Source organism: Grus americana, chromosome 6 (assembly GCF_028858705.1).
Source record: "Grus americana isolate bGruAme1 chromosome 6, bGruAme1.mat, whole genome shotgun sequence".
Lineage (NCBI taxonomy): Eukaryota > Metazoa > Chordata > Aves > Gruiformes > Gruidae > Grus > Grus americana.
In genome coordinates this window covers 21,675,095-21,700,812 of record NC_072857.1, presented here as the reverse complement: position 1 = coordinate 21,700,812, position 25,718 = coordinate 21,675,095, and the positions used below count along the sequence as shown (strand labels likewise).

General features: G+C 38.5%; 1 protein-coding gene across 3 annotated transcripts in view; it reads left to right on the top strand.

Annotated features, from left to right (window-relative positions):
- The window catches only part of STK39 (serine/threonine kinase 39), a 101,711-nt gene that overhangs the window by 42,175 nt on the left and 33,818 nt on the right, over positions 1-25,718 (top strand). For all 3 annotated transcript variants that reach the window (XM_054830725.1, XM_054830727.1, XM_054830726.1), the window contains exons 11-13: positions 18,752-18,874; positions 19,011-19,043; positions 21,005-21,072. In XM_054830725.1, coding sequence (XP_054686700.1) covers positions 18,752-18,874; positions 19,011-19,043; positions 21,005-21,072 — 224 coding nt within the window. The remainder of the gene's footprint in view (positions 1-18,751; positions 18,875-19,010; positions 19,044-21,004; positions 21,073-25,718) is intronic.

The window sequence follows — 25,718 nt, the reverse complement described above, 5'->3', positions numbered from 1 at the left end:
AGGAGGTCACTTATGGAAGAAGTAACCCCTGTAATGGAAAAAAGAATGTCACTAGGGCAAAAGATGGGAAGGAGCTGGTGTCATCACTGCTTTAAATTATCTTCTGTAGTACTTGGTGTGAAATGCCTATAACTAATGATCTGTTGCACGGCTGCTAGCACAGATGTCAGATCTGCCCTGCAGTAATTTAATTTCTCTTGTATTTACCACATGAATAATTACTTTGCCTTGTTGCCCAGAATTCCAGCCTCAGTTTAATTTTAACTTTAAATTCTTTTCTCTTGACATAGAGTTCTCATGTTTTTCTTCTGTCTTTACAGCTTATTTGGCAACTGTTTTGGCTAAATATGAGTTCAGGTCTGTTTGTGAAATCCTGAAAGCAGGTACACGTGGTCTTGTGTGTGTGAGGAAAACATTTGATGCTGTAAAGATGTGTGCTGTTTTAAAACCCAATTTGATAATTAAACAACACCTACATTGTGTATTTAAAATACTGTTTAACATCAGAGTTGTAAACAACATCTTTGTGCCTGTATTCCCCCTGTCCCAGTGTTTCTTTATTTGCTTTTAATTCTGCTCATTTTGAAATGATGCCCTTCTTCCTGGCCCTGCCCTAGTAGTGAAGGATAACACTGAAGCATTTCAGGAATTGCCTTGCCCAGGAGGAGCGTGTCTCGCCTCTTCTCGTGCAGAACCTGCCTAAGTGTATACTGGTACTGATCCGCAGAAATGGGTGTTGCACCATGTAACTTCTTACTGGCAATTCTGAGTTTCATTAATGTGACTGCTCACTTATGAGAGTATTGTTGGTGTCAAGAAGAGCTGGAGAAAAGACTGGGGTGAATGCTCCGAGCTCAGTGTGGTCTGGTAACTGGGAACATGCTCTGAGGCTGCACTTCTATCACTGATAGAAGTGTGGGAGCCCTGATTGCAGCCTCTGCCTTGTTAGGTGGTGTGATGGTAGAGCAGCCTGCCCTGTCCTGCTTGGATCAGGGCTGTGTACGCCCCTGTTATACAACAGCTTAGCAATAGTTTAGATGCACTATTTATACACACGTGTTGAAGTAGTTTTAATTTTGAACTGAATGCTAAGTTGTTTCATTTGTGATTAGAAATGCTATATTGGAATAGAGGAAATTTGAAACAGCTTCCAGAATTCCACAGTCAGTTTTGAAATCTTGTCACACTAAAAAATTAATTATGACTGTAAATACTCTGGATGCCCAAAGGCCCTGGGTCAATTTTGTGGTTTTATAATCCTGCTTCTTTAATTTTGAAAACCTCCTGCATGACTGCTACTTTTACAAAGTGAACAGGGAAAAACATATATCTGCATTTCATTTTATTGCTGTCTGAAGAGCTGCTAGTAAAAAAAGAAAAAAATCTGAGTAATAATTGGGCTTGAATTCTAGTTTTGGGAAGGTGGTATTGCTCTGCACTGTTAATAGAAGCTCTTTAGACCTCAGAGTTGTAAGCTACTGGGAAAAACGTGTTAGTATGATACCAGTTTTTATTAAAAGTGCAGTAGAAGTAGTCTTCCTGATGGGTTGGAATTGTAGCTCTGCAGTCCAGCTAATTTAGGGAAATGGTCATGTTACCTTATAGAAAAAAATAACAATCCCCTGCATTTAATGAGGAAAATGTAATTAGATCCCAGATTTCTTGGACAACTCTAACATCATGATTGCTCCTCAGCAAGTCATACATATGCAACGTTTCCTTGTTTTGGTGATGGATTTAATCTGATGATATACCTCACCAATGATGTGTGTTAGTACAACTGGACTCCAGACTTTTCAAAAAGCAGAGAGCAACATTAGTTTGAGATCAGATTATTAGTAAAAATGTACATTCATTGCTATGACTCCTTACACTTTAAGAAATACTTACTAATACTGATGTATGAAGAGAAGGGACATGGGCTACACTGGAACACTTTTTCTGGAAAACAGCAGCCGAACTATAAGTATGTATTTGGCAAGACTTTGTGTGTGGGAGGCCCCTCCATTGCAGAGGATTAATTGTTCAGTTTACCCATAACAGTGCTACACATGAAAAAAATAGTGCAACTGTTCTTATATTGTTGGATATTACTAGAAAAAATAGAGGAGAAATTGGTATTCAGACCATGTTGGCTTTTTTGTTTATTTTCAAGAAGTTGTTGGAAGTAAAATTTAATGGAAACGCTTTTTCCATAAAATGTAAATTTCGAGAAAAAGTCACGTAATCAGAAAGCAGTGCCTGTGTTAGTAGGTAGTAGAAGTGGGAAGTGTTTTAAGGGGCCCTCATGCAGTTGCATGAACTCTATTTTAACATTTCAGATAAAGGAAAAAGATTGCTGTCAGCATTTCTGCCAGGTGTACTTAAATGCAGTTGTGACATAAGATACAAGGAACTTGATACAGTATATGAGTTTGTCCATCCTTTCTTTCATAGGGTGCTTTTGCCATCTGTGTAAAGTTTGTGAGGTTGGATTTTTATGTCTTCTTAAATGGAGCTAATCTAGTACAGAATAGATGAGCTTAAAACAAAACTATGGAATAGTTGGCTCAGTTGAGTGTCTTTTCTACTTCTAGAAACATCTACTAGATGACCATAAGCAGATACCTCTACAATAACTTGTGTTACTTGTTTTGGCAGGGTTTGACAGCTCACACATCATTCATCTTAATCGTTAAAAAGTAACCCTCTCCTGTATTGGATAGTGTTTTCCAGTTCACGGGCTATCATAGTTCAACTTCAGAATTCATTTGTGCGGTGAATGAGTCACTGTCTCTTGTGTAACAGCATTGATCTGCTCATTTGCTAACATTGTGTTCGTGACCTGTTGACTTGTTCAAAAATGTCTAGAACATGGACTAACAGCAGGTTGGTGTATAATGAGAACTTTTCTGAGTAGACCAGTAGCTTTAAGTATTTGGCATTTATCTAAGCTGTTGAAATTTTCAGTACTGGAGGAGGGTTTCATTACTGTGAAATGCAAGTGTACAGTATTCTTAAAGGTGTGGTTGGAGGAGTCCTGGTTAAAGAGTCAAGACAGGATAAAGGCGAGCATGATGCTGGTGGTAGATCCTTTGATCAGGAAGTAAATCTTGTAACTAACCAGAATATAATCCTGTTTTATTGTCCTGTTTCTAATGATTTGGTTTTCTGTCTCTTGCTGAGAATGTGCAGGAAGGTGCTGGTTTTACTTGTTTGCCTTCTGAGAAATGAAGCCTCAAACACTTCACTCACGTGACATCCAAAACCAGATTGCCTCTCCTGGATTTGAAACGGTGGAAAGTGACTCTGTGGAATTAGTTGTTATGAAATTTGTTCCCAGTCTATAGGCCAAATCAGTATTTTGTCAATGCAGGCAGCCACAGGCTGGCTTGCTAGGGTCACCTTAGTATCACGAGGTTTCCCACTGTGCTCTCTTGAGCAAGATGGTAGAAGAAGCCTTTCTGCCTGTCTTTGTTCATAAAAGTAGCAAGGAGTTTTGGCAGGATATGGAAGTGTGTGTTACTTGTGATTTTGTACGTTTTTGGGAAGTCTGTCAGGAAGGTCATGTGGGGAGATGAATTACAGAGAAGATTCTGTGAATGCAAGGTGTCTCAGAAGCAGCGTTGCCATCTGTTACCATTTGCTGAAAGGCTAATGGAGTAGCTACGTGAGAATTTTTGCTTTCGTATGGAGAAGTTAAATCTTTAGTCTTCCTAGTTCTAAAAACAATTGGAGAGGGGAAAAAAAAAAAAAAGGAGCCCAGACCCAATACTCTGAAGAAAGTGAAAAGTAAATATGTTTTCCTGGTTAGACCTTGTAAAGCTTTTAGAAGTACAACGCAAAAAATTGCATGCCATTTGCTTTGATGCTCGCTCCTCCTGCACTTGTGCTTGATACTGGTGATGTTCCTGGGGAGAACTGCAAGACTACTACAGGTGCAGCAGGACATCCTTGAGATCATGCTGTCTGGTGCTATTATGAGAGACTTAATTTAGCTGAAAAGTGATCTTGATTCAAGACGTTAAAATTATGGCTGGAGCTGAAAACATCAAGGTTTTAATCAAAACAGGTAGTTTAAGGCTAGCAGAGCCGAAAAAGGGACTGAAATAGTAATAGTTCGTACGTGGAGGCCGGTTTCTGTTTAGTGCTGAAAAGCAGCTTCACGAGAAGGTTATTCAAACTATGCATCTGCAGGTAAACGTAAAGTTACATAGTATATGAAGTGAAAGGGAAGAACGTCAGGTGAATGACACAGATGTGTGTATCCCAGCTGTGCTGTGTGGGAGTCACAGACAGCAGAGGGCAGCCGTATGTAATGCACAGTGCAGTGAGCAGGGTTCAGTCCTTCCTGAACTGCAAAGTCACACAGGCTGGCAGAGCATCGCTCAGTTAGGAGCAGCTCTAGAGCTGTGATTTTTAAATGCTGTAGCCTGGTTGAATGCATGCTGCTTCCTGATATCTAAGATATAAACATAATTTTTTTTTAATCCAATGATAAATTGGATTTTATAAAAATCGCAGATTTATGTCTGTTATTTTTATGTTAATTTGTAACTTTTTGGAGAACAGCACTCAAATTTTCACTTTGCCTTAATTTTTTTAAAAATGTCTTGAATAGGCTTAGGTCTCTTTAAAATCTGTGTGGAATGCAGAATATTACAGTAATTTCTCTCATGTGCATAAATAAATGGAAACCTTATAGAAAACAGAAAAGAGAGGGAAACAGAATTTCACCTTGAAAATGGTATTTTCAAGCCTTTGAGCTTGAAAGTGGAGGGTGTCCCTCCCTGCAGCAGGGGGGTTGGAACTAGATGATCTTTAAGGTCCCTTCCAACCCAAACCATTCTATGAAAGTGAAAATCATGTAAATTCTTCTTTTAATTCTACAGTAGTAGACTATTTCCTAAATATTCTTTGATCACGACCACATTGCTGGCAGTGAAACCCACCTTATAATGCGTCTTCTACTACTGAGTAATGAACACTGTACTTGAGGCTATATTTGTCGTCTTTCTTTTCCCCTCTGGCCATTTTAAGCAAGTAAACAGCTTTGGTAGTAGAAAAGGATGGTGGAACTAGAAAACGTGGATTATAGAAGGAGGATCCAGTGATGCCTCTAACAGAAAGCCTTTTAGTAGTGATTCACCATCGCGATGGCCATTCATCTGAGCAACCAGGAAAGATAACCAGAAGCTGTATAAAGATCTGGATCTTTATCTTTCTTCTTCATCTTTCAGAGTATCAAGTTACTTTGTCAAATTTGCTGTATTTTTGGTTGGCTTCCTTTGATTCCTGCAGGTGCCTTCTTGGTCTTAGTACCTTAATTTGATTGGGGGGCAGGGGGGAAGGGGTCAGGCAGAAAAAGGAGAAAGAGGATATAACAGAGCTTCTCTCTGCATGTATGAATTAGCCATCAGGTCATGCCTTGTAGCCCATTTGGGATTCCTTGTTTTTGAGATGAAGTGTTACTTTTGAGAAACAATGCAACTCCTCTGCACAATTAATTGAAAACATCTTCCTCTGCACAGGTACAAGTTCATGCCTGAAAGGACTATTGTTAAAATGTGAATTAAAGAATTAGTTGTAGTTAATAACATTCAGTAATGAAATTTATGTAGTGGAACTAATAAATGGAGAAATAATGTCTGAAAACCAAAAATCATACTGAATTACTGAACTTGTACATTTGCCATGTTACTGGGATTTCTGCAAAACGCTGCAATTTTGCAAAACACAATCAGGTTAAAATTTTGGAGCAGAGATAATAAATATGTTGCAGTATTTATGTAAAAACCCATGGTTTTGGAAAGCAGAACTGGGAGTGCAGAGAATTACCTGCACTGATTTACAAGATGTTTATGTGACAAAATACTGTCTGTAGTTTGAGCTGCTACATTGTGCTGTCTCTAAGCAGCATTATCCCAGCAAGACAAGACTCAGTGAAAGGAGGGAGGGCTGTGGACAGCAAGTCCCTCAGAATGGGTGGGGAGTTGGCTCACTGAGCATCTGTACCCATTTTTTAGCATTTGCTCTAGAGATGTAGAGATGTGCTCCCTCCTCCACTCTCCCTTCAGCTTTTAATGGCTTGGTTTTCCTCTCACTGATCACCTCACTGTATTCCATTTCTGAACTGTGAGCGTAGGTAAGATTTCATGGCAGTCTTCTCAATTGATGGCCATGCCCTCGGGTGTCACATTTGTTGTCATGTGAGCATGATACTGTTTGTGTTTGGCCATAAAAACAAACCAGCATCACAAATATTTAAAGCAAATGGTCTTTTTTTTAAGAAACAGATTTCTATTCTTTATTGACTTGTGCTATGTTATCCCTTAAAAAGAGTGCTCTTCAAGAACCAGTACAGAGCTGAAAAAGTCCTATTCAATTCAGAATTATCAATCTCCTTTATGCAGTACTCTTTCATGAAAGCAAATGTACATTTCTTTAAGTTGCCAGTGTAATTAATTCCAATAGCGAGTAGAAGTGGTAATTTACACAAAATGGTGAAGATTTCTGCATTTCCAATTCTCAAATGACTTAGGTGCCTCTTCAGTTTTTGCAATACTTTGTGCTGCATTAAGGAAGAAACAAATATTTGCAAGTTTGTGTCAGTGATTCAGATTTTCCATATTGACTTATTTCATTGAAGGTAATTATAAATGTTCCATAAATATAGCATTGTACACTTCAGAGCAAACAATAAATAGCTGCGTTGAAAGGGTATGCTAGGTAGCTGTGAGTATATATTTTAATACCAGCAGAGGTGCAGTTTAAATGTTTAAAGAAAATGATTGTGAGATCAAAGCATGATTAATGAAAGCTTGACCCCAAAGTAAGTGAAACATTTTTGGCCATTATTTCAATGCAAAATTTTAAATAGGATAACAGTTTCAGTGTTGCCATGTTTTGCAGACACCATTTGCATTTGACTTGCAATTGAAGTATTTGATGTTCCTGTATCTTTCTAGTGAGATAACAGATATATATGCAAGAATATTCTCTGCTCTTGCTTTTACTGACTCAGGACATACCACCTGAAGTGCTGATGACACCTCATCTCCTCCCACAGTAAGGTCACCTTGGAATACTGAAATTCAAACCCTTCAGACTGAGACTTTAGGGCATGGGAGAGGTGTACACCAAATAATGTGTTTGCTTCCTAGGAGCTTCCCTGTGTTCTTCAGTCAAAAACTTATGTTGTTTCACATAGAGAATATACATACCAGAAATGTCTAAAGACATTTTTCAGGAACTGCAAAGCCTGAAATCCTCTGTGTCGTTTCAGTCAGCAATTTGGACAAAATGTAACCATGGTTGTACAATGTAGAGAAGCAATAAGAAAAAGAAGAAAGACTAAGAGGAAGGGCTTTTTTCCCATTATATTTGCCGTATGCAGAGTGGCTTAAGAGTAGGGGATGCTAATACCAAATTACTGCAATATCTTAACACCTTTTGAGCACTACAAAGCAGAAATGCCAGGATGTTATTTTAGAAAGGTGGTGATACATCCTATTAATAATGATAGTCTGCATAAGTCATAGTGTGAAAAAGCAAGGTTCACAGTTGCATAAAACACATTCAGGTTTGCAGAATTTTTGTGGCTTGCATCAGAATAAAACCAAGACTTTGCATTATAATGAACTCAGGGGAATTTAAGAATAGCCAGCAGTGAAGGGATTAGGATGCTCACATGACCTGTGAGACTGGGTTGGACAGGGACTAGCCTTCTCTTGAGGAAGTACCCCAACTCTTGAACACAGGATGATGTGTACACGTGGGAATTCATGCTCTGTCTTGGACCTCAGATGATTTTTTATTTTTTTTTCTAAAAATGTGATTACAGTATAGGTGTTCTTATGCAAAAAGACTGGTGTTCTTTTGTGCATGAAAATACATTGTAGAAAGTGACTTCTCCATGGTCTGCCTTTTACCTCAAGTGCTAAACTGTGATTTAATGTGCAACTGTTTTAAGCAAAAGGTTCGTGCTGTGATTGGATAAATGTAATGATATACTGATTTCCTTCATTGCACTGGAATGCAAATAAATGTATAGGTGCGGGGATTGAAATTTGCTTTTATATCTGAGGAGACATTCAGGAAAGTTTTGCAAGAGGGCTAGAGGTAAAAATTATAACATCTCATTGCTCTACAGACATAAGATGCGTATGGAAGAAGCTGGTCTGGGGCTTTTTGGAGAGAAAAATACACAGAGCAAAATGTGCTAAAACCAAAACCGTTCAATAATGTCCTATTTCTCATCATTGTTCTTCCTATAAAATAACTGGCATGGAACTGACATCATAACTGGCATGTAAATACTTCTTATGAAGTTGTATGAGAAATAAAGCTGTTGGGACTTCTGATTTGGAAAAAAAAAAAAAAAAAGGTGGGTGCGGATGCAAAAACCCTTGTCTTATCAATTACCAAGTAACATTGGCACTTTAAAGAGTAATTCAGCATATCTGTTCTGTAAAAACTTCTGGCATCTATGTAACGGGGGAGTCCTGTCTCCTATAAGAACCATTATCACAGTCTTAGGAGAAGGTGAAGATATGCAGCATCAGGTGACTCGTCTTTCTTTTTTCTGCCTGAAAGTCAAATCTGGGCTCTTACTAGGACAGACTGCAGAAAATGAAAAAAAACAACAAAAAAATAAAGTAGTGTTTAAATAACCACCTTGTCATTCCCACTCTCTGGGGCATGTGGGATTGTGTATATCTTGAATACTGTACTAGCAGATGTAGCTGAAGGGCATCAGTGGTAAAATAAAAGACAGTTTTATCTCCAGAAAAAGCTAAGCTAGTTGATTTGTTGGACTGCAGTGTTTCCAAAAGAATGTGTGTTTTTAAGAAGAGAGAAAGGGAAAAAAAAAAAATTGCCTTCTGTAGATATGCAAGCGCAAAAAATGGAGAACAGCACTGACTGTTCTCCAGTTAGAAATTAAGAGAGCAGTGTCAGAGTTCCACAAAGACTTTTGCAGATGTGCTTTTTTAAGCGGGTGGGGTCTACACATTTTCCTCTCCAGCAATTCAGGAACAAATTACATTTGGGCTCTAAGTTACCTATATATGGAGGGCGGCAAGGCACCTTCCATGTTACTGAAATGTTTAATGCTCATTAATGCTTTCAATTTTGCTTACACAAATGCATTTTAGTTACCATACTTTCAGATCACTGTAGTCTTTTGTGGAGCAGAATTAAAAATGTTTTAAATCTACCCAGGACTCCATCCCAAATATTCAGTTGCCAGAGACTTTAATAGGAATAGCTTAAATAAATTAGATAGTGGGAAAATTAAGATTGGTAGTTCAGTTGTCCTCCTATAGAAAGAGGAAAAAGACAATAGATGCATAATATTACTCTTGCAGAAAGAATGGATTTTTAATGTGGTTTAGATCTTGTGCTGTACCATGTATGAATTGCAGTAATATTTTATGCATGTATGCATTGGTATCCCACAGTGTGTCCTTTTTATGTTGTGTTTTTTTGTGTGGTTTTTTTTTTTAAATTAGACACTGAAAATACTAGATCTGTAAGTCAGCCCAGTTCTTTGCTGTTTTGAGTAGCTGTGAATAAGGAAGTAGAAATATCTTAATATTCAGAAAATGTTCATTCCCTTCCTTGTCACCCTACAAAAATAAACTTGTAAAGAGATTGCAGAAGCAAAAGAATCAGTGATGAATAATAGATTCTTCTTTCCCCAGTCTCTAACATCTACATATAGCAAGCACATCAGTGCCTAAAAGACAACAATTTATGTTTTGCTTCCTTATGCTGTAGCCTGCTTTTCATCAAGCTTTGGGAAATGTGGGCAGCTTCTGCATTCTGATGCTGGAATTCTCTCGCTGTCAGGCCAGTTTGGGCTAACCTTTGATGGACAGGATTTAGAGTTGCCCTGTTCATTTGCCTGGAAAGGTGATGCATGCTATTGTTGGCTGGGAATGTTAACTTATCTGTATTATACTTTAAAAGGATGAGGACAAATAGTTATGTCAGCAGCTTAATTTAGTCTTAAATCTTAGTGACTCTGGTGTATACTGGAATAAGCTTTAACTAGCAACAACGTATACAACAGTAATAATAATATGATGCTTAATATTTTTGTGGTAATCATGATTTTTTCACTCACTAAATTGTCCAAGCATTCTCTGTTGCAGCTGATGTTCCTAATGTCTTTCTTCCACAGCTGTGGTAATGTTGTCAGTGGCTTGTTAAGTTTTTCCTCCTACAAATTGCTTTTGGTTGTAGATTACAATATTCTGAGCTGCTTTTGTGTTGGGTGCAGTTTAAATGCCAGTCATTCAAATTCATTTTTATTCCCTGTGTGCTCTTCTGTTTTATGTGAAATATGTTTTCTAATATGTGCTAATTTGTCTTTGTAAGGCTGAAGGCTTTCATTGTTTTCTTCATTAGCTAAGGTTACGATTCAGTTTAGGTCCTATTTCGGAAGGAGCATTTAGGTTTTTAAAACAATAAAACCCAAATTAGAATTGAGCATGTTTCCCTTTCCCTCTGAAATATTTACTGAGAGAGGTATAATCCTAGCATAAAGAACTATCGATGCTGTGTATTTTGACTAAAGCTGATGGAGAAATTGCATTTGTATAGCTACCGCATGCAATGTAAAAGAAATTCCTCCTTATTTTTGTAGAGATACAAGAAGTTTGTTTCAGTTCCATGCTTTGTCTGAGATTTGCTTTGTGGCTTTGGATACATCACTTCATTTGTCCACTTCTTTATTTCCTTCTGTACAATGGAAGGACTATAGCAGGGTATCAGGAGAAATATGTAGAGTATTCTCAACTGCTGTGATGTTATAATCTTTGGGGTGAAATGCAAGCATGCTGCTTTGATATCAGTCTTCAAGTAGTATCTCAAATGATAACCAGTAATGAAATTCCAAATATTTGTCATATTCCAAATACAACCCCTGTTGTATATTCTTGCTAGGAACAGTGTTAAGACTGTTCTTACTCATCTTCCATTTGTCTTTTCTTCGCTGTTCATCTGGCACTTCAGAAATTAATTTTGGTCTTAGGCTAGTACTGCTCAAGACAACCCTTCTTACACTAGCTTTTAAGAAAAATAGTGAAAGGCCATTTACAATTTCGTTGGAACGAATCAATCTGAAGCAAACTGGATCTGAATGAGAATATTGAATTTAAACTACCTATAGCGCTAACTGCTGATGTCACTTAAGAATGAGCATCTGTTCTCATGCTGCTGGACTTTTCTACCAATTTCAGCACTGACACAAGAGAGATTGGGAAATTGGACTGAAGTCCACTGACAATTCTGGGCTTGCATATGGAGGTCTGCAGAGATGTCTTCACTCCAGCAGGTTGGATCGTGAATTTGCAATCAATATCTCATTATGATAGAAACCATGGATGTAGTTGCCAAATAATGTTTACAGTTGTAAAAATCCCCCAATAGAAATAAAAGAGGGACATAGAAAGAAGACACTTTAACTATCTAAACAACAGGAATTCAAGATAGCATGAATCAGGAAGAACATAGTGTATTCTTTGAAGGACAGTTCATGTGAGGGAAATGCTATACTTGCTTGTAAAATAGAAGAAAAGAGATTTATCTGTTCTCTCAAGGGTAAAGTGTCATTGAATCTCATTGAAAGTTGATAAACAGGGCGTGAAGTCTGGGCTTTCTTTGTTTCTTGATTGTATGGCGCCCTTTGAGAGCTATGCGGTACTCATTCCTACGCTATGCCTTCAAGTCCCCAAGATAAGCATGGTTTGAACTTAATTCCTTCTTGTCTTCAGGTAATTCTTTTCCCTCCCAGGGTAATACTAGAAGTTGGGATGAACAGTCTGTCTTGCATACACTTCCCATTGTTCAGTCACATTAGTGTCCTTTAGCACTCTGAGCATAGAAAAACTCTTAATGTCCATATTCATGAAGTGTATCTTCAACATACATTTTGAAAAAACACTTTTGAGCAGAGCTGGGAGTTGAAGTCTGTCAGAAATATAAAAAGATTGTTTAAGTGGGGCTTGAGATGCCTTCTGAGGTGTTCATCGTGTTGCACTGTCCCTGAATTTGAGTAGGAATATCTTTGCTATTTGAAAATATCTTGATGATGTTATTGCTGAATGTTTGTGGATTCTCTTCAGATCTGCTCTGTTTCTGTCAGTATTTCCACAGGTTCCTGCAGTGACCCAGTGAGGCTGAGATTATTGGCAAAGCACAGATGAATACTTTGTGCACTGGTGAACACAGCTTTCTGTAACCTTCCATCAGTAGCCATCTAGTTTATTTTTTAGATGAGTTGACTGTTACATAGGCCATCAAGTCCTCATGAACTCTCATCATTTTTATGTAGTGATTTCTGTGTTGGCCCATTGCAGCGTTTTCATTAACTTTTACAAGCTGCAGCATTTCAAAGAGTGTCTTAAGCTGCCCACCGCCAAAGGAAAGGTTTGGTAGGCTTTGCCATAGAGGACTACGGTTTGATGGGAGAAAATGGGTTAATCGTTTCTGTCCCTCTCCCCTGTGGGCATACCTTAAGGTTTTTGCTGCCAATGCCTGAAACCTGAGGCACAGATTCCTGTAGTTGAACTGTGCGATGCGAGTGCTTAGCAGGCTACAGTTCAGTACATGTGTGTATAGAACTATTCTTCAGCAAAATGCTTCTGCGTATTACACACTTGTAAACTGAAAGGAAACAATCCAAACACTAAATTATGTAAGAATGTCCTCTAGAGAAACATTCCCTTTGTTTCCACCCTGATGAAGATACATTTCTAACAGAACAACTCTGGTACCGGTGCCACTCAATGATTGCTTATTTTTGTTCCTTTTTTCCCTTTTTTCTTTTCCTCTCCACACAGGCTTGGCATAATGGCCCTTAGCGTACTTGCTGGAAAAGGTTTTTCCTGTGTTGAAGGTTGTTTAGGCCTGTAAGGACAAAAGGGATTGTTGTGGTTTAACCTGGCAGGCGGCTAAAACAACCACATAGCCCTTTGCTTATTCCCCCTCTCCCAGTGGAATGGGGGAGAAAATTGGGGGCGGGGGGGGGGAAGGCAAAACTCGTGGATTGAGATAAAGGCAGTTAAATAGGACAGAAAAGGATAATAATGATAAAAGAATACACAAAGCAAGTGATGCACAGCACAATTGCTCATCGCCTGCTGACTGATGCCCAGCAAGTTCCCAAGCTGTGGTCACACCTCTGGCCAGCTTCCCCCAAGTTATATGCTGAGCATGACGTCATATGGTATGGAATATCCCTTTGGCCAGTTGGGCTCAGCTGTCCCGGCTGTGTCCCCTCCCAGCCTCTTTTGCACCCCCAGCCTGCTCACAGGCTGGGCAGTATGAGAAGCTGAAAAGTCCTTGAATTGGTGTAAACATTGCTTAGCAACCATCAAAACATCAGTGTGTAATCAACCTTATTCTCATCCTAAATCCAAAGCACAGCACTATACCAGCTGCTAGGAAGAAAATTAACTCTTTCCCAGCCAAAACCAGGGCAGGGATCCAGAGCTTTACCACATTCTGTGACGAACACTTCAAGAGTAATCCAAAAGGTCAGAAAGACTTGATTGTGATGAAGTGAAAATCTTCTGAAGATTTTAGTGTAGCAACTTGGCATACCTTTATAAAAATGCGCTCACTTTAATTCTATGGTGTTTTGTGAGACAGGGAAAAAAAGGGTTAGAGCAGAAGATGCATTGCATCCTAGCAAACTAGGACTTGGGGTAGCACAAAAGACAAGTGTTTGGTGGCCAAAGATAAGTGTTTAAGAAGAATCTGTTTCTTTAAGGGTCAAAATTGCTTTAATTTTATCCCATGGTTATCAAAAGGTCTTTTAACTTTTAACGTTATTTAAAGTGTCTTTGTCTTGATAAAGCAAACAGAATACGAAAAGAGGATTACTGGAAACTGGGGGAATACATAAAGTGCTGAAGGGTTGCCTTCATGCTTACTTTTTCTTTTCTAAGATACAACTGGTCAGTGCTGGAGCTTATTGCTTGGATTGATTATGACCGTTCTTAAACTCTTACAGATGATCATAGTCTAATAAACTGTGTGAACATTGCAATGGGTGCTGACCCTTACAACTGATTCATATCTAATGTGGTGCTACTGTGGTCTCCAAGCTCTGCAGTTGTCATTACAATGCTTAAATGCTTATCCTAGATGCCTCCCTTCTGAAAGTACAAATAATACGTCGATATAACACCAAATTAGTTATTCCTGAAGTAAAATTGTCCTTTTTAGTTAAATATTTGATACCAATGAAGTATGTATCCATACTGTAAAATGTTTTTCTATGCTACTGTTTCTGGTTTAGAACATAAAATAGCAGCATTATCCATGTTTTTTTCATGAAGAAAAGAGATATTTAGATGAGAAAGTGGTGTATAAAAACAGGTACTGGAAGCAGGTAGTTTGACGACATATTCCCTCCCCCCCCCCGCCCCGCCCCAAAAATGTGTGCTGATGTGTAATGTTGATTGTATAAATTAATTCATGATGAAAAAGCTGCAAAGATACGTAGGAAAATCCAACAATACATTTATAGTGTTTGCATGTAGGAAGGGAAGAAAAAGTACCGAGCCTAATACTGAAAGCCTTGTATTTCGGCTGAGTAAAGTAAGAAGGAGTGACAAAAGATTGTGTGACAGATTTAAAGAACTTAAACTAGCATGCCCATGAAAGGGAATGGAGACAAATCTATGCTGTGTCTGGATATATTTGCTCCCCGTTTATATTTATATCTGTATCACTTTTTGGCAATTTACAATGCTTTCTTACCACAGATGATTGGGGCAACTACTGAAAATGATATTCCAGCTCCTCCTCTTGTGCAGTCTCTCGTGCTTGTGCTAGCTTATGATCAGCTCAATTAAAAAGCTGATTTCGCTGCAAGCTAACCATGTTCCATGTTAATTTTTCAATTGGGTTGTCTGCACAGCTGTAGGAGCACAAATGAATGCTTGAGGAGACTTGGTGTGGCAGATTGTGCACTCCAGTCATGATGCTGCATTGTAAGGGTTTTGGAATACGTGATTTTGAGGATCCTGAGGGATTGCTGCTGCCAAAACAAGATGATCCAGCTTTCACTGCCCCTTTTGTTTCTGCCTTTTTGCTTACAGTCTGCTATTTGACCTCAAGATGGGCTGGTTTAACACACAAATCTTGCAAACAACTTGTTCAGAAATGGGGAAAAAAAAAGGGGGGGGGCCCTAGTTTTTCTTCCAGGTTGGTGGGTTGAATCTGCTTGCTGTACAACCAGGTAGGTCCCGGTGCAGGCCTGATGGACGTCTCGGGATTGTCTCTCCCCACGGTAGTAAACTAGTAGATTGTCTCAGTTGTCTTATCTTAGCCCTTTAATGGGGTTCTCTGGCTGTGCGGAAATTCAAAGCCTAAAAAGCTTTTGTAGGTTTTATTCCTTTACTTTTGTGGTGTATTTTTGCGTTTTATTAATGAGTTGAATATGGTAAAACGTTAGCTATCTCCCAAGATACTTCACATGCATTACGACCTATATGCATTTTAATGAATGTGCTCTGGAAAAGACCCTGGAAAATCTGAAGAGAAGCAGCTGTATACTAGTATCAAGTCTGCTATGATAAGTTTCTATTACAACAGAAATTTAAGCTAATGTGTTTCCATCCAATATGTGATAGTAGAATTGTACAGATTTATGATGAAGAGACAATTAATGTATTTGTAGAGATGGTACACTGCTCTTGCTCTGTCCTGCACCTAGGGTACGTGCCCTCCCTATGTGACTGAGTCTTTGTGGCTTTAACCAGAACTGAATCTGAGCAAAACCACTGTTAATCAAAAATTGTGCAGATTAATTTGCTAAGTAATGCAAGTGTTAAGCACACCCACCAATAAAATGTCATAGACAACAGCTTCACATTTTTGAATGTTGAATAGATTGGGTACTTCTGTATAGCTGAAATTGTGATTTGTTTCCTGTGAATATGTGTGCAGGTGGGAATCAGTCTGACTGAAACAGACTACTGGTCTAAACTTTTGTTTTTCTGCCTTCAGGCACCTTTCAAGAAAATAATTTAATTTAACACAATATTTTATTTTGCAGTAACTTCTTTTCTTTTCCTTGAACCATTTGTTTATTGCTTATTAAAAGGCAATCTATTTAAAAACTTGAAATGCACTCCATCTTCATCAGTAAAGCTTTCTCCCATAACTCTCTGTCAGCATCATTAAGCTCCATTAAAATCATTCTAGTTAGAATAAGTCTTCAGAACAACTGAAAATGGATGCAGAAGAGATTTTGATTAGTGCACGATGTAGTGTGTGAATGTGTCTGTAAACCATTCTGTTCTGTTTGGAAAGCATGCTTTTGGTTGTGGTTGATGTCCCTTCGTAGGTTCGTGTATAACTGTTGGGGAAAATGCTTGTGCTGTTAAACAAAAGCAGCCTACATCAGGACTGTTCCTTGAAGGATAATAAATTATATCTACAAGCACCAGGGAAATTGCCTGCTAGATTACTTTGTATCTGTGCCAATCCCTGATGATGTAGACAGCAAGAGGCTGCTGATTGCAGCTGAGTAAGAAATTGCTGTACTACTGTATCTGTTGACTTTTGCTTGGTCCTCCCTCCCAAACACACATGAGCTTCTTTTACCAAGCTTTGCGACAGCTAGAACTAAAATTGGTGCGTTAGAAGTCTGGTATGGGAAACAGGGAAAACAGTGCAGAATTTGTCCCTCAAGTGGTGGAGTAGGATATTCCCCCGGTGTTCTGCATAGGTTTCCCTCTTCTCTGTTTCAAAGGAGTACAAAATATGGAGAAACTAAGTAGGGCACTCTTACTCAGTTGTGCAGGGAAGAAATATAAGGGAGGAGTATCATAAGAACTGAAGAAGGTACAGAAATGTGCTGAGCTTCTGGAAAGTTCACCCTTTCCTCTAGTCTTATATGTGAAAAATGGAAGGGAGAGGAGCCGATGGGTGTTTTGGGGAGTGAAGGAAGGAAGAGGGATAAAGAGCGCAGACAGACACCAAGATACCTGCTTGTATATGCACAAGGTTTTGAAAGAAGGCTCCTCAGTTCAGCTCTTGCTGTTGTGGTGTCAGGCCAGCCAGCTCCAAATTGTGCTTCATCCAAATCCAGTAGAGAAATAGCTTAAGTGCCCAGCTCTCTATGGAAAGCTGCTTTGGAAAAATTGTATTAATATCTGCATCACACAGTCTTCTAGAAGCTCATGAGCTCAGACTTCTAGTGTCCTATACTGTTTTCACGCCACACGTATTTTGCTGAAGTACTACCTGATGGGATTTAGAAGCAGCTGGAATCTGTCACATGCTGCATCTCTCCTCGCTTTGTGGTTTGCAGCCACTGGAGGGGTTTAGAGCAAGGTAAATACCAGTTTAGTCTTTACATAAGTTTTGTTATTTTGAAAAAAGTGATTTTTCTTGTCAGAAATCAGATTTTATAGATTTTTTTTTTATTTTATTTTTTTTACATCTTCCTGTTTTGTGAGCTGTGCTGGCAGAATAGGTTTCCATCACCGCCACCAATCATCAGAATGGTAGAACCAAGTTAATCAGTGCCCAGTATACTTCAGTGCAAGACATCAAAACACCACAGACAGGAATCTGAGAAACCAGACTTGAACCAGGCTGTTGTATGGATACTGACAAACAGGATATACAATTTTGAGCTAAGACCATATAGTTCATAATTCTTTTTAAAAATTATTTTTATTAGATGTCTTCTCCAGCAGTTGTTCTTGGCATGAAACTCCTTTTCTGCCAAGTTAGTGCTCCCTTTTGTGTGCTGTGAACACTTAATGCTTTGTTCCTTTCATTCTGTTACCAATGTACAGGCTATTTTCCTGATTTACTTTTTTTCCTTTTTTATAATTCAAAAGGATTTGCTTTAAGCCTTGCAAATTTATAGCGCTGGGGAGCTTACCTGTATGAGCATTTGAAGTTGTGCAATGGGAACTGTATATTGGTTCAGTAACGTGAAATAATTAGAGAAACTGATTCTAATCTAAACCCCAGTGGGGCTGCTGCTTATTGTGCTGAGCTTCCAGTTATCTCATGAGTCTCATAAATGTATGCCAAGGTGTGGGAAGAATTGTTGGATGTTCTTTTGTTTTGCTCAGATAGGCTATAAACATGATCTGGGGAAAACAAGCGTGTTGTCAAGCTCTGAAAAAGAGCAAGATGGCATCAGAAGAGTATTTGATTTTCAGATTTAGCTGCTGGATACTCCTATTAAGCCTCGTTAGACTGTTTGATCTACAGGAGTTTGTCCAATTAGTTTAGTGTGGTGCATGCTTGCCTACCTTCTTAGTCTGTGTACAGCTGCTCTTTTCTTTCTTTTTTTTTTTTAATAAGGATCACTTTGCTTTTAAAGTATCCTTAACACAATTACACATTTTAAAGCTGTTTAGCAGAACAGTTAAAGTTTTTAAGACTTGTGTCCCAAGAACAACCTTGTCTGTGTAACTTCTACTTCCTTGCATAGTTTCATTTAAAGTGGTTAGTTCATAGTAAGCAGTTATCAACTACTCAAACTTGTTTCTGAGCAGTTGTAAAATATATCCAAACCCTCTTTCCCTATATGAATTTTGCATAGCTTAGCTGATCCCAGCGCTCAAGGATGAACCCTGAGGTCAGATATTATTCCAGTATGCCAGTGACTCCTCCAGCAAACTAATGAAAGCATATAGAATTAAAAAAGTGAAGAATTGCTGATTAACCAGAACACCAATAAAGACTAAAGATGTCTGTGTAATGGTGACACGTAATATTTTGGTAGGTCAGACGAGTACCAGGCTCCAGTGGTCACCTCCATAAAACAGAGGATGGGGACTGGGAATGGAGTGATGATGAAATGGATGAGAAAAGCGAGGAAGGCAAAGCTGCTGTTTCTCAGGAAAAGGTAACTTTTGTTTGTGTCAGTACATTTGCACTGTGCAAGATACTCTGTCTTAATGTTGATTGTTAGTATTTCTGGATCTTTAATGCATAAAGCTGCACAGCTCATATCCTCATATCTCACTGCATTTGTTTTCCAGTCACGGAGAGTGAAAGAAGAGGAGAACATAGAGGTAAAAATGTCTTGATCAATTACTTTTTCTTCCAAGTGATTGAGTGAAGGGATTTCTTTTTAATTTCTGTTGTTAAAAATGTCAGTTGAGGCAGGAATGTTGTTCTGCAGCCTCGTATGGCAAGTACTTGTGAGGATAGAGCTGTGTGCAGTTGGGCCTGTAACTATTAACTTGGGCACACACTGGATAAAATGGATAGGAAGTTTAAAGTCATGTTATGTTCATGCCCAGGAGAATTAGTTAAGATAGGTAATTTTGGTTTTTTTTAATGAATCTTCATGACTGGATCACACTAATTGCTGTCTTTTTGTCAGAGTAATGATGGCCATTTCGGAGTAGCTGGAAGATCTTCAAATAATTTGTCATTCTTAGGATTTGTATCACGACATGTAGCTTGTAATTAAAATGCTTCATCCCGTGTACAGTAAAATAATTCTGTACTGTGGCATAGTAGTTTAATTCAGAGGAATAAAATACCATATTGAGTTTCATGGCCCTGTGCTGAGAGTGTGGGAAGCATCACTGCTATAAATAATTGCTTAATAGGATTACTGGCTTACAGCCAAAGTGCTCTTTTAAAAATGTCTATTCCTTGGGCGGGTGACACTTGCCACTTCACCTGCAATTTTAGATTCTTTCATTTTCATTGGTGTCATAGCAACCTTCTAGAAGACTAACAGCTTCCTGCCAGGTTTGGTCCTGTTAGCTCCTGTGATGACCCCAGTCTTTCCGTTGTAGACCTAGTTTACATAGTGCTTCAGCATCTGAGATATTTTATGTAAGCTGAGTACGGAAAAAAAAAAAAAAAGACTTTCACCAGACAGTCTTTTTCTGTCTTAGAAAATGAGAATTCTGCAGTTTGTGACTCAGTTTATACAGGTAACTCTTTTATTTCGAGTTGCTTAGTTTATGAAGGAGAAAAAAGCCTCCACTTGAAGTCTTCTGTTGGTTTTTGTTTTCTTAAATGCTCCAGAAGATGACTTGGAACTGAGACTAGTCCAGCTTGACACTGTTGGTGTGTGCCTGTTGGTCATTGGGCTGCACATTCCTATACACTGAAATAACAGGTCTGTTGAAGATGCAGAAATAATAGTAGTAGTTTATATGAATGGAAGGAACTTAGTTGAAGTAGAAAAAAATCTACTTCCCTTTTAATGATTAAATAATTTTCCAAATATTCATTAACTTTTCTTTAAAATACACAGATAATAAAATACAGATCTTGTGTAACACTTTTTTTTAAGTAGCTTTAATGTGAAAAGCTGTTGGAAAACAATCAAATGAGATTAGTGATGCAAGTCATTATTTTGGAGGACTTGACTGTAACCTTAGAACAGGCTTCTGTGGGTGGTGACAATAAGCCAAGTTCGGTATGAAATCATAGTAGGGTAGAGGACCCGGAGGTACTCTGTATGTAGGATACACTTTTGCTCGAGACTTCGCATAAATGTTAGTTGAGGGCTGGGGAGGGTATCATAGTGTGAGGGAGGAGTGACAGTGTGAAAGAAACCCGTATTCCTGATTTTCCTCTGTGAAAGACATTCTCCGAGCTGTGATGCCTACTTTGATATGCTACTAGTTCTTTGCAGATGAGTAGATGCAAGACTTCCTTAACAACCAAAACTGTTACACAAAAATAATGTGAGTAGTAGCTTGGTATTCTCACTGTGTGTGTATTATTCAATAGGTTATTGGAGCTTTGATGCAAGGTGGATTAAAAGCCCTTACACTCAGTGCTTTAATGCAGGCCTTATCATTTGTATCTCTGTAATTGAAATATGGCAGTTTTACTGGTATCAGCTATATTTTAGACTGTGTTACTGAAAGCATTTAAAAGGTTTTTGAGAGTTAGAGGATGTGTAAAATATTCTGTGCTAACTTCAAACTTAGCATGGCAAGTATTTCGGGACTTTTTTTTCCTTTGGCATTCATTATAAGACTTTTACTTTTTTCTTCAATAGTCTCAGCCTGCTGTTAGTGATGAATATAGTGAAGTTCCATGTGCAGTGAATCTTGTCTTAAGATTAAGGTAAGAGATTCTTCTATTTATTTTGGCATTCCTTTTTAGTTGTCTGTATTATTCTTGATCTCCCTCATTACTTTCATAATATTAACATAAAATAAGTGTTAACCTCTTTAATCTCCCAGTATGACCAGTATGAACAGTGTTTCTGTGACTAATTGCTGTCTTTTAATTGCTTACTGAAATAGTGTAAAATGAAAAGCAGAATATGAATGTGGCTTCGGGCTAAGTGTACCCCATTAAGTATTTTCTTTCTTTTTTTCCTTGTAATGCAGGATCACAGTGAGAGATTTTTAATGAGTTTCTTTCACACTTCAGCAGTCGGCCTCTGACAGAAATAAACCATAGCTGTATTACAAGTTGCCTACTCAAAACGTTTTTCACTGGCAAGTTTAATCAGCCACTGTGGAGAAGTGACAGATATTCTAGAAAATGGATACAAATATGTTGTCTGACTTTAAATTTATACATAGCTAAAATGAGTCAGATTACCTTTAATTAAAATCAGTTTATAACTAAGATTTGAATTGTTTAATTATGCAGTCTAGATCTTGGATAAAAGTATTTTTTCATAAGAAGCTTTGATAACTTTATGTATGTACAGCCATTTTCCTTAAGTAGCCAACTTCGTTAAAAAAAAAACCAACTTACTGCCACTCGCTTTACAACTTGTTTACATCCAGTTTGTATTGACAGGATTTCTATGAGAGGCTGTAAACTCTTAATTATTGCTATGGGGAAAAGTTAAATGTTACGGGCTTTTTATGCTAACAAAAAGATAAAAAGTCAAATAGAGAAATATTTACAAAATTACAGCCACTATGTTAGAAACAAATAGCAGATATATTCATAACAAGTAGCTTTAAAACAGTAACATCAAAACCTGATAGTAATCAGAAAAAAAAAAAAATCTACAGAGAATGAGTGCCAAGTTCCAAAATCTATTATCTTCCCTTTTCTTTGACTACTTTTCTAGTGACAGCTGCAAAATACTGCGTGGCTGCCAAAGGTTGTTTACTGAAGGGAGGAGTAATAAATTTTATTGTGGGGAGAAAAAAGACTTAGAGATTATTTGGAATCGGTTTAGTTGTCCAATTTACATAACTGCCCAGTTATGCTATCAGTATTCTTTTTCATCTCTCTACTGACAGACAGGTAGATGAAACCATTTACAAAACAGACCAATTTATACTGCTGTGTGGATGTACTAGTGAGGTGCTCTGGGTATTTTTAAATTACAATGAAACCTATAGAGTGATTAGCTTCTACCCAGTTACTTGCAGTGTTGGCATATCCACAGGGCAAACATTTTCATCCTGCAAGTACAGTGAAATGTCAGGGATTATGCTTTCAGTTTTTTGCAGCTCTTAAGCTAGCAGTGAAGGAAAATTGATCCTAAGAGACTTGAGTTTCCAAACTCTTATTTGCACGACGAACTTTTGTTCTTGTTAAGAATCCTCTTAATTCATGGGTGAAAAAATTCCCTCCCTGTACCCTCCCTAAAAGCAAGCCTGTAGTGACTAGATTAATGTGTTACAATTATGAAGGTTTAGATGGTTATTGATAGAGAGGGAAGAAACATGAATTTCAATTTTAGGAACCAGAAAGTTTCCTTTCAATAAAACAAAATAGTCTTTAACAGCAGATACACTCTGAGGCCTGGGAACACTGTTGGTAGTGTTGAAAAAATAAAAAATCTGGTGCATAATTTTTCAGAGTGAATTTTGTTCATTTAAGCTGACCTACTTTTGAGGGAGGAATGCTCTGCGGTGCAAACTCCTGGCCCCATGTGAGCTCTGGCTGTCTGCTAGGAGGTGGGCCGAGTTATGCATCTTTGCTCTGTGTGTCTGGGTTTCCTTCTGAGCATGTGAGTAGGGTCAGAGCTAGCGCATAATCAATGTGTGTGGGGGGGTGGTTGAGGGGAATATAGGAGTGCGGGGTATACCAAGCAGCGCTTTTACTTTAGTTGGGACTTTGTGAAGTGCATATCTGAGAACGAGGGCTACAAGCTCCCTGTACCTCCACCCAGTGGTGTAGATTCAGAGTTAGCACTTAAGCATTTCTTTATATTTGATACTTTAAAGGCAAGAGTTATTTTGTTTATGGAACACTCACAGAAATTCAGGGCAGCCACTGGCCAGCTGCTGTATACATTGTGTTTAGCAAGGTGTCTGTGATGGCATTTGAATAGGTGTGCTTCCTCTCCACTGTTGACCCCAGGAGAGGAACAGCTGAGGCTGCCGTGAGCATGGCAGGGTTGTGCAGTCTGCTGCGTACTTGTCAAGAATTACATTCTAATGTCTTGTTCTTCAGTAAAGTAACAGAAACCTTATTTGGAGAAAGGCGCTGATGATTATTTGTTAACTTTTCATAAAATACTTAGGTTTCTTCCATTATTCGATTACCTGTGGGGAGTTGTCTCAGCTCATTCACCTGTCAGCATCAAGTATCTGTCAGTATATTATGTTAAAAGCTTTTCACCTTTGGCCTTACTTTAGGCACATTAATAGCGGCCCTGGCCTGGCAGTGAGTGGTTGCACCTGAGGGTAGAGTACTCCTGGGTTCTGCATTTTTGGGTCTAGGTCTAGCTGCAGTGAGCAAATTTGGAAAAAGCCAGCTCTGGAGAAATAGCAGCTGTGATAACAGTATAGTGCTGCTTTAGGGGCATAGAATTCGGACTCTTCCTCCCCAGCCCCAAAGAGTCTCAATACTTGGACCTTACCAGTCTGCTAAACAAAGGCCAGAGTAGGTTTGAGGCTGGCATTCCTGGTACGTGTTGATAAGCTTTTACCACGCCAGGTAATTAAGTGACAAGCTACAGAGGTGCTGTTTTGGGAAGACAGTAGTGTTCAGAATATTAAAGTGTTAGTGCTTGAACTATTGCTGTAATCTGTTTTGCACTAATTCAACTGTTTTTTCTGTTTTGTTAGTGGAAGGGCAGTTGCATGGAGTTCCTTCATAGAAGTCTGAAAAATAAATTTCCCGTATCATAGGCTGTAAACTTGGAGGCCTTCAGTCAGTCATGTTCAGGCCTGGGTTACAGAGGAAGCTGCCCTCTGCATTTCACCTGTCCTTATGCTGGGATCATTGCAGGGTGAATGAACGTTTAGGGCAGCTGTATATGGAGAAAGATGCTCTAGCCCCTAACTGCTCTCTGTTGTAATTAACTTACCAAGTAAACATTTTTTGAGCATCTGAAAGTAAAAATACTACTATTTTTGGCATTTGTAGTGAATAAAAGCAGTGTAGATGACTTGCTTTGTGTCACGCAGCATTCCCTTGGGATTGTAAGGTAGTAAACAGCTAATATCCTTGCAGGGGTTTCTGTATTTATCCACCTCCACTGCAAATTTTAAAATATTCAGTTGATGTCTTTTGGGGAATTGATCATTAAGTCATATAGCTGATAAAGACTTGAGCATATCAGAGAATTTTTATGGGATTTGTTGAAATGAACCGTAAGTTGTGAACCATATTATTATGGAGCAAGTTAGCTACAGTGTGAGGGTAAAAACAATTTCCTGTCATGCTTTATCTACTACTATTATATAGCTTTTAAAGTATGGCTTGATATTCAGATAAACATTGTGAACATTAGATGCCAGACTTGAAGTCTCAAACCTCAGTATACCATCCAAAATGTTGGAAGCTTTTTCTTTTAAAATAATTCACTTGAGGCAATCAAATTACATAAACTGTAGTAGCTTGATGAGTTCAGAACACACTGGTTTTAGATGCTGAGAATTACTGTTTAAAAAAAAAAAGTTCAGTACTGATGTGGGTAAAAATGTAAATACTGGCAAAATACAAGAGGAATGATTTGACTGATGAGGAGGATAAGAGGGGAGGGAAAGTAAACACATCAAGAGAAGGTTCAAGGAGGTCTCATCTCTGCATTGCTTTCCTTTTGCATCTCCAAAGAGGGGCCATGGGGTAAGGCGATTGCAAAGGTGAGCATCTCAGATGGGAAGGAGTGTTTCCAAGGCATTTCCCCAGGGTCCTCAGGCAAGAAGGGATGCTGGAGGGAAAACTCTGATGGCACTTGCAGTACTGCTGAGTCTTTGGCTGGGGAACTACCTTGGTTGCAGAGGGTTTGTCATGGAAGTTGAGCAAACATTTAGAGCCTGATGGGTAGAAACAACTTGATATGAGGCTTGGGAGTGTGGGCCAGAAGGTTTGATGAGTAGTGTCTGGAGATTTGGGACAGGGCAAAGCCTAGGGAGATAAGCAACCTTCAACAGGAGAGAGAAAACAACAACAACAAAGTAAATGCTCCTCTGGCTTGCTTTTTCCCCTCTTTTACAAAGAAGTTATGCTACACCAAAACCCATCAAATTTTAGATGATAGGTTTGCATTTTTTCCTAGTAGTATGTTCCAGAAAAGGTTAACAGTACCCATAAAAATTAAAAATTACCTTCCCAAAGGAGGAATTCTGGCAAAAGAATCAATGCATTTCAGTAATTCTTTTACTGGATGATCAGGTTCTGTTATTTTTCCCAAGCAGAGCAGGGTCGGACTCATTCAGTCATTGAGTAGGGAATGCCAAATTAACACCAGCCTCTGTTTAGTGCAAATGCCTTGTTGCGGATGAGAAGCACAACTCACATGCTGAAACATTTTTTAAGGAATCCCATGGCACTCTTTATACAAG